The following is a 9,620-nucleotide window of genomic DNA, read 5'->3' as shown; positions in this document are numbered from 1 at the left end:
TGTCGGGCAGGCCCAAAACCAATAAAAAAAAAGATCATGGTGAGTCTAATAAGAATAAGTCCAACAATATAAATCTATCGAGAAAGAGTATGATAATGACATGTAAATTATGTCATCAACCAAGTCACAACAAAAGAGGCTATAGATTGTCATGTAAACTATGATAGCAAGATTCTCATGTGCTCAAATCTGGAGATCAGAACATGGACCAAGACCCGTCAAGTACAAGAAATACAACTGTAGATTTTATTAAAGTTACAAATAATCCAAGCAACCATACTATTGCTTCTGCTACTGTTTATGATGCTTCTACCATTGCTTATGATGCTTCTACTTCAACTTTTACTTCTACATTTAGATTTGGTTTGGCATTTGCATTTACTTAAGCTAATATCTTTAGTTTTGCATCTACAATTGTAATTGCAACTGCATCTGCATATGTTACAAATCTAGTCAATATTATTGTTGTTGTTGTTGTTGCTCAAATGCAAAACATAAGTCCAAACGGCCAATAACATCTAGTGGAAGATGTTTTACAAATAAGAATGGGAGACTTTATGGGATGATTGTGGAAAAACAAGTCCCTTGTCAAAGATCCAAGTCTTCTACAACAACCACTGGAAAAAGAGTAATTTCAGCAAACAATAATGGAAGTCGTAATGACAAGAACACTCTAGAAGCTGCAACAAAAAGCAAGACAAAAGGCATGTAAGGTTATGAATTATATACAAACTTAGAAATAAAGATACAAATCTTAAATGTGAGTGACGTTAGATCAAACATATATATTTATGATTTTTTTATAAAATATTACCCATTCTAACTTGATAAATGTAAATCAACAACCTGGATTGCCAAGTCAAAAAGTAATACCAGTTGAGACAAGTAAAACAAGAGGCAAGTTGTTGAAGATGTAACTGTTACGCAGGAAAGTCAAGTTGTAACTTTTAAAAAAAGCAAAAGGAAACAAAAAATCTAACCAACACTTCCGTTGATTGTTCATATTGGAATAATTTAGCTTTTATGTTACTGTTTTAAGAACAATTTCAATTCAAACTTTGTTTTTTTAGGTGTTAATTTTTTAGATCTTCAACTAACTTTAATTTAAGTATTTGAGACTTTAACTATTTTTTAAGGGATTTATTTAGGATTATCACTAATGTTTATTGAGTTTAATTTAAATTTTTAAGCCATAAATTAAGGAATTTTGATAAAGATGTTTCTTAAAATATAGTAGGAATTATTGTAACAAGTTGATATGTTGACCTCTCAGCCACACTTTTTTTTCTTTTTTACATGTCAATTTTAACATTATTTGATTAATAACCAATGCTATATTTTATTATTTCTATTGTATATGCATGTACTTTGTTTTGTATATTTATATTTTTTTATATTTTATTTGTATATTATTTATATTATTGTATATGCATATTCTTTGCTATATATATTCTCATTTATATTTTATTTATATATTATTTATATTTATTGATTGATATATTTTGTTTCGATTAAAAACATGCAAAATTTTCGTTTCCCGCAACGAAGCATAGGCTTTCATTGGTATATATAACAGAGTTAGCATTTAATATATTATTAGTATAAATTTTTAATTTTACAAGTGAGATTAAAATATTAATACATGTTTCATTTTTTTTAATTTTTTAAATATAATTTAATATATTGTTAGTATAAATTTTTTAATTTTACAAACGAGAATTAGAGATTGACACAAGTTTTATTTATTTTTTTAATTAAATTTTTATAGTTCGAGAAGAAGTCTAAAATGTAAGAGTGATGTCGCAATTGAAAAACACTTTTTTTTTTTATTATTTAAACTATTAAGGTATGATTCTTAATCACTAAAACTTAAAGTTCAATACCTTAAACCTATAATGAAATAATGATGTTGAAATTTAAGACCTAATTTAGCATTGCCTTTAAAAATTACTTTTGCATTTAAAAAGTACTTTAAACCCAATCTCAATACTAAATAATAAAAAAATATTGCTTTTCAGTCTAAAAACCTAGTTTGCAAATCCAAACCAAAATACTCCTCAAGAAATACTCGTCATGAAAAAAATACTTTTAAGATAAAAAATCACTATATTTTCCCAATATTTTAATATTTTATTATTTTATGCATATCTTTTTAAATATTTTAATTACTTGTAATAATTTTTCACATTAATACTAAACATTTAAAATTTTTAACTACATTTTTTTTATTATATTTTAAGCAAACTTTTTTCAACCGAACAGTAATGCTAAATTGGCCGTAAGACACGCATAATTAGTTTTACATTTTCCGTTATTGCTAATCGAATGATAAGCTAGCAAATTTTTGTGAAAGAAAAAGCTTGGATAAGGGCTCCAATAACTATTATGAGAACTCCATCTCTTTTGAATCACAATCAATATTGTACATGGGATGAGGAGATTTGAACCCAACTCATTGGGGTAAGGGATATATACATCAACTATTGACTTGCATACACGCCTAATTAACCATGAGTGTTGGGTTTACTGCTTTGAATTGAACCTTCAACCTTCTGGCTTGTTGGAATTTCATATGCATCACTTACAAGAATAAGTTTATCACCATCCCTAATAAGCTCTATATGATCAATTTCAGCTCCTTCATCTGTCATAACTCTAGTAGGAGAGAAGCTAAATCTTTGGGCACCAATATCCAAAAGTTCTTGAAAGGACTTTGGCAAAAGAATGAGCTTACCGGGAACTTGACTTCTTTCGGGGCAACGGATCGTGACTCTGACCGAACAGTTGCCTAAAGCTGAAAAACCTGGAACGCCTGCAGCTGAAGGACTTTCACCTGCATAGTTAAACTTCAGTTTTAACAATTTATCCCACCATAAATAGATAGTAATTAAACTGCTAAAACTTTTGCCAAGTTGGTCCTCAATCTAATAACTTTGCTTCCCAATAGAAGTATATTAACTAGATTCAACTTCACGGGAAACAGAGAAGCAGGCTCACCGGTATTGGCAGCTGATATAATACCAAATAGTGAATTATGAAAAGTATTTGCCTTTCGCCTTGGACGGTTGTTCGTCCATGTCAAATCAGGAGCTGGTGGCACAACTTCAGAAGTATATGGAGTTATTGTGGGCTCGCTCCTGTACTTGGCAATGGCCTTCGCATGTGCTACTTGCTTCTTTGGAATTTTGACAAGTGATAATTTCTTGACCTCTATCTGGTTTTCGAATAATGCTAGTATCTCTTCATGGCCCTGATGATCTGCCATAGCCCTTGCTGTCCATCCATCGGAATCTTTTGCATCAATATCCGCTCCCTGCTGTAACAAGAACCTAACCATTTCAACATTTCCTTCACAGGTTGCAGCGTGGATCGCTGTTGTTCCATTGCTCTTGGGCTGTGTTACATCCCCTCCATATTTCACAATGTCCTTGAGTAAATCTAAATTGTTTTGTTCAACAGCAGAGCAAGCAAACTGACCCACATCACCATAAGATAACGTTGCACCATTTTCTACCAGAAGTTTAATCACTGATTCATGCTTCCCCATTATTGCATCCCATAAAGGAACACTTCCTTCAGGATCTGCATGGAACAAGTAATTCTAGTATAAGCAGGAAAAAATGAAGAGATAGATGGAATGGAAGAAACAAGTTGTCTTCTACAATGTAATTAATTTCATAATATGCCTTACCCTTCAGAGGAACTGAACATTATGAAAGCGAAACAACAGACATAAAAAGGAAAAAAAAAAAAAAACAAAGAATCCAGTATCTTCTTCAAAGGCATTCTCTTGGTACATACATGTTAATAATTTCTTATTATTCAAGCAAGAGCATTCTCATTGAAAAGAAGGAGAATTATGTTGTCCGTGGAAAGTAAAAAGTTGAATCTAGTTCTCCTAATTTCAAAAGTATAATTCGGTATAAAATTGACTGCCCTGTAAAGAAAATAAGGTGCATATATAGATTAATCAACAAGAAGTGAAGGAGAAACTAAGAAACAAAAAGAAGATCAGGGAATAGATGATACCTCTGATGTTAGGATCTACTCCATACTCTAGAAGCAGACTTACACAATGGTCACTTCCATTTGATGCAGCAATATGCTGTTCGCCCAGAACGTAAAAGAACATATAAAACATAACCATGTTTGTATAACCAACACACATATAAAAGTACAGACATGTTTGTAAAGAAATGGGAGGCATGCATACCAACGCTGTTCGCCCACTATTGTCCTGCTCATTTGGATCTGAGCCACGTCTCAGCAACTGCTGCAGCAATAAATCATCTCCTCTGGCTGCTGCAAAACATAAACTAAGAGGCAAATCCATTCTGCCCCTTGCTAGCATGTGTTCTGTTTCATGCAATATTTCTTCCATCAGCGGATCATTGGACTCCTTCAGATGCTGCATCACCAAGATTAAGTAAATGCAGTTAGTAGATTTTTCCCACAAAAATTTCTTTTATCCATAAATCTTATCTTTCTCATTCATAAGATCTGTTTAATAATTTAGATTGTTCGCTTTAAGCAAAATCTTGAAGAAGATAATCATAATAACAGTATTAAATGAGGCTAGCATGACACACCCCTATCACCAAAAGAACTATAATTCTCACATGAACGTTTAGAACTTGTCCAATTACATTTGAACGATAGACAACATAATAGAAGCATCAACCTAACTCAGACTATACCAATAGTATATGACAAAAACTTGTTTTCCTCAGAAACAAAAGTTTCTTGTATGCTTTATTGAAAATTTCCATTTACAATCAGTTATTATATTTGTAGATATATAAACAGGTGAACATGTCTATGCTCAAGGAAACTTGATGTATGTCTGAACTCCAAATCACATCCTTTGATAAAACTTTTAGCAGTTATAACAAATCCAGAAAGACATTCAAATGCGAACTATCACTTAATAACTTTGATACAAAGTCTGTTTTAGCACTATATGGTCATTGGTAATGAAGATATAAGACATTATTTGTTCTTACTTCTGAGTCCTGACCATATAAAAGTTTGGCTGCACCAATATTATCCATAAAAATAAAGAACTGCAATATTATACCACTCGAGCCCATCAATATGACGTTTTTCAAATAGCAATCTGAATATTCTGACGTACAATGAAGATTTAACATATACTAGTACTCCTGGTCTTGTGCTAAAGAGATAGGGATCTTCTGACAATAAATGTATCTACAATTAGCAAGCTAGAATCATCAAAGAAATAGCCTGAGCGAAAAAACCTGAAGAAGATTGTTCATGATTATTGTTCCATCTCCAACATTTGCCTGAACAATATTTAAAAATTCATTGCGGTTCAAACGAAGCAGCTGACTCAATCGTTTGGTCCGAACTGTAAACAATTGTGGTCTGTAACAGAGCACTCCTATCTCACCAACAACATCTCCAGTGGTTCTTTCGTCAATAACCTGCAATGATTCATTGCAACATGGAATAAGTTAATAAGAAGCAAGCTCTTTTATTTCCTCGCAATTCAACTAATGTTATTTGATGCAAAAATGGTCTGTATGGTAAACTTGCCTGTTCTGCTCCATTTCTTTGCACAATGAGATCCTGTCAAGTAAGCCTATATGTTAGAAGCTAGATTTTGCCCAATGAAAATGAAATCTTTTGACTTCCAAGTGGCAGAGGTCAACCAACAAGGAGTTTATTAGGCTATCCAAGGTTCTTATTATCATCTTTTAACCTTTGTTCTGGGAACAGATTCAAGGAATGACTCTCACCTTCACCATTTCTCTTTAAGAAACAAAAATTGGGGGGGGGGGGGGGGGGAGTTTCTTTATAGTCCATCCTATCCCTATTTATATTGACACTGGACAGACACTAATTACTTGCATTCAGATTCCATTTACACAAACAAAGCAAAAGATGAAGGGGGAAGGGGGAGTTCTTACCACAGCACCAGTTACCAATATGTACATTTCTGTAGGCCCTTCATTCTGTAAAATCACATCTTCATTGGGAGGATAATACTCAGCGTTCATCTCCGAGACCTTCAAAATATAGCAGTTCAAGACAAGCTAAATAAACTCACTTTACTAACACAGAATTTATTGGTAGTTTGGGTACATAGTATTTTAATTTTTGTTTCCTTATGTTATAGTGACTTAATCCTTCTTAAAGTGAGGATATAACAAATAATACCTTTTTTCTTATTCATGGCAAAACGATAGGTCTTTTGACATTTTATCAAACACTAAAAACAAAGATAAAGCAGTACTGATAGTAGCTTTACCAGTTGAAAAAGTAAGTCGTTTGATACCCCACGGAACAAGTACACTTGATCAACCACTGAATAGAACAGAAAATGTGCAATGCTTGATCTAATAGCTTTAGGAAGGGCATTAATAATCTCTTGCTGCTGCACTCCTTCTGAATCAGTTCGGTACCTCAAAGACAAATGAGCAAGCATCTGATCTTGCAGGCGAACTGGGAGTTGATTCCTATGGGCAAAATTTGAGGCAGCTTGGATGTTTTCTCTCTGGAAAGGGCCAAAAAATGATATACTCAAAATCATTGATCCATTGAGACAAAAGACACATGCAGAAATACCCATGACGCATTAATTAATCATATTGGTTATAGAAGCTTTAGAACTTAAGAACAATGCTTGGGATGTTCTAAATTCTAGAGCAACTTATCTTGTCTACCAAAATTGCCACTCAACAGAGTGCAATTGTAATACAATGCAGAATAGTTGGGGGTAAAGTTAAACTTTTTCAAGGTAGTCCAATCAAGACCTTTAAGTAAATACAGCTAACCAGCGGTTTCCACCCTGGAAGGACTGAAAGAAGCTTAAATCTATTCCGCCTAAGCAAAAGCCGTTCTGAATAATTTCATATACATAAAGTTGTAAATCTGAAATGAGACTCCATTTGTAAATATATGTCAGAGATAACTGAATTGAGTGCTTGGAGAAAGTAAAATGGTCCTAGCTTGAAACATTATTTAGAAAGAAAGTGCCTCCTCACAGTTGAAAATGATCATTCAAACAATGGAGATATCCAAGCTGAAAGATCCACTAGAAGTGTTAAGAAGAAATATAGCAGAATTGGCATAAACGATTTTTAGAATTTACTCACAAATTCTCTAGTTCGACTTGCTCCATGGACAATCAAGTTAGTCATATTTCCAACCAAGTACGCTTGCAGTCCAAGATTAAAGAGTATGTAGAATATGTCAAACGTCATCTCCGAAGCATTCATTGGATGCAGATCACCATAACCAGTGGTTGTAAGGGTGACTATGGACCAGTAAATTGATGTCACATACCGGTCCGATATTGACAGTTGCTGCCAGTCCTCTGTATAAAGATACAGCCATACCCTTTCCGGATTATGATAATGAACAGCTATATAGTAGAAGATACAACCAGCAAAATGAGCAGCAAAGAGGGTAACCTGCATTGGACATCAGGAGCCTTGTGACAAAGATCCTATATTGAAGAATGAAGAGTCTCAACTCTTACAAATATTACAATGTTTCTCTTTTCTAAGAAATACTCACACAGATGAGCTTGAGGCATCGAACCCAAAAATAGCTATAGTTCTTATCTTTCTCCAACCTAAACAAAGGAATAAGGTTGTTGATGTTAGTGAATAAAAACTATTTTTCCACCCCCTACCTAATAGATTTTTTGGTTGAGTTGTTCTCGACATGGAACCAAAGTCTCCTTGACCAAGTGGTTTAGTACCCAAATATTGACTACCCTTTAATTCTGTTAAATAATTATTAAATGCCAGTACAAGTTATTAGTTGTTATGTGTTTTGTCCATGTTTTAAGGTCAACCGGCTTGCTCTTGAGGTGGCATGTTAGTGAATAAAAAACTATTCTTAAACCGTCACTTAACTGTTTAAACTTACAAGAAACACAGTTGATATATACATATCTATATTTATTTTTCATTTATACCCAGGATGATATTAATCTCACTCCTTGAACTTCAATTCATATTTCATCCCAATTCATTCAAGTTGTCATGAAATGTTAACTTTGAGCAAATGAGATAATGATAGACGCACTTACCTGGAAAAGAATTGACTGACTCTCCGAAGACGCCAGAGACGTAGCAAGGCAAGTAAACCGTATGATGGGAAAGAATGGGGCAATATAAGCCGAGCAATTTCAGCAGGGACGATGGAGATGACATCAAAAAGAAACCAGGTACGAAGGTATCTCCAAGCAATCCTTTTTGGTTCATCTACCAGTAGATACGAAGTTTTGTCAAGGTATGCTACAAAGAAGGTCAATACGATGTCGACAGCAAATAATGCGTTGACAACGTTGTTTGTTATTGAGAGAGGTTTGTCAGGTGTTGATAGGAACCCAAATTCAAATGGAGAAACCCAAGCTGTGTAGAACACTAGAAACACCAGAAATGTCTCCCAGCTCCTGCAAAATAAATGGTGGCCTCATCCATGATCGTACATCTAAACCCATCATCAAATTTAAACCCATGAAAGGTATCTTTGAAGACAAGAGTTTAAAGAGAATTGAGGCTCTTTTCAATGAATATCGACATGAAGAAATGTAAATGCAGTACCTGTAACGGGGATCAAAAGGAGAGAGAATGAAGCAACGAAGCTTGACCTTGCGGTTGCTACGAATAGGCCCAAGCGAAGGCAAGATGCTTACGCTGAGGCTATAATGACTGCCTTCCTTTGACAATGAGTCAAATCGATCATCTTCCTCCTCTTTCGTACATGACCCGCCTTCATCTTCTCCTCTCCCTCCACAAAACAACAATCTTTTCTTCCTGCACGGCATTGCTTCAACAAATATCCACTGCCCCTTCCCCCTACCCTCCCCCCCCTTTTTTTGTTCCTAACCTCTCCTCCTAGGGTTTTATTTTCTGATTCTTTGGTCGCCTTTGATCTCCAAGTTCCCAGCAATGGTGGGTCTGAGACCACACGACAAAAACGGCTTGTTTCGCGCTGCTTAATATCTGTTTTGAATGCTACTAAAAGAAATAAAAGTCCAAAGTTCCAAGCTTTCTTTCACCATGAAAAAGGTTGGCCGATAAGTCCTCGGCCAATAATATCTCTGCAAAGTTGCACTGCTCCTAGCGGCTGCTTCTTTCACGGAGCCTTCCCTTTTTTCTTTTTTTTTCTCTCTCTCTGTATTTTGTACGGTTTACGACTCCTTGATTTCCGAAGTCCCTTTTGCCATTGCCATGCATTTGCTAGCTCTTGCCTGTTTGTTGTTGATCAATTAAAGCATGGCTTGTGAAAGGGAAAAAGGAAATTGGCAGAAGCTGCTTTAATTTCAAATATAGTAAAGAAATCATTAAAACATGGAGAAATTACTTCCAAGCGATTTTAAACTCCAAAAGCGAGTGATAAAGAAGGGTATATTTAAAAAATAAATAAATAAACATGTCTCGATTTTTTAAATTCATTTATGAAATTAAAAAATTATAATGATGATGTATTGAATATAATTTTTTAATTAGAAATAAAATTATGAAATAAGAGAGAATGACATGGAGAATATCTCAAACTCAGTAGATTTGGCATATTTATAGAAGTGACAATGCTAAGAAAATATACTTATATAATTAATGTGTTCTATCTTGACCAAACAA

At 34.2% G+C, this 9,620-nt stretch overlaps 1 protein-coding gene across 1 annotated transcript; it reads right to left on the bottom strand.

Annotated features, from left to right (window-relative positions):
• Positions 1–2,204: 2,204 nt before the first annotated feature.
• On the bottom strand, positions 2,205–9,363 carry LOC111300281 (potassium channel AKT1-like). The gene is made up of 12 exons (XM_022895916.2): positions 8,580–9,363; positions 8,063–8,428; positions 7,543–7,600; positions 7,119–7,436; positions 6,272–6,517; positions 5,931–6,029; positions 5,557–5,589; positions 5,259–5,444; positions 4,214–4,408; positions 4,030–4,105; positions 2,998–3,582; positions 2,205–2,833 (listed from the first exon to the last, which is right to left on the bottom strand). Exons 1-12 carry the CDS (start codon positions 8,801–8,803, stop codon positions 2,505–2,507), a joined length of 2,715 nt encoding a protein of 904 aa, XP_022751651.2. The 5' UTR covers positions 8,804–9,363; the 3' UTR covers positions 2,205–2,504.
• Between the last annotated feature and the right edge of the window lie 257 nt (positions 9,364–9,620).

This window comes from Durio zibethinus, chromosome 18, assembly GCF_047325235.1.
Source record: "Durio zibethinus cultivar Kanyao isolate XHJ-2024 chromosome 18, ASM4732523v1, whole genome shotgun sequence".
Classification (NCBI taxonomy): domain Eukaryota; kingdom Viridiplantae; phylum Streptophyta; class Magnoliopsida; order Malvales; family Malvaceae; genus Durio; species Durio zibethinus.
The sequence above is the reverse complement of the archived record's forward strand: the minus strand, read 5'-3'. Positions and strand labels throughout refer to the sequence as shown.

Coding starts and splice junctions, on each gene's coding strand:
- LOC111300281 (XM_022895916.2), bottom strand. CDS start 8,803: ATGCCGTGCAGGAAGAAAAGATTGTTGTTTTGTGGAGGGAGAGGAGAA. Junction 8,429..8,579: donor CCTTTTGATCCCCGTTACAG/GTACTGCATTTA, acceptor TTTATTTTGCAG/GAGCTGGGAGACATTTCTGG. Junction 3,583..4,029: donor AGTAGATCCTAACATCAGAG/GTATCATCTATT, acceptor TGTTCCATGCAG/ATCCTGAAGGAAGTGTTCCT.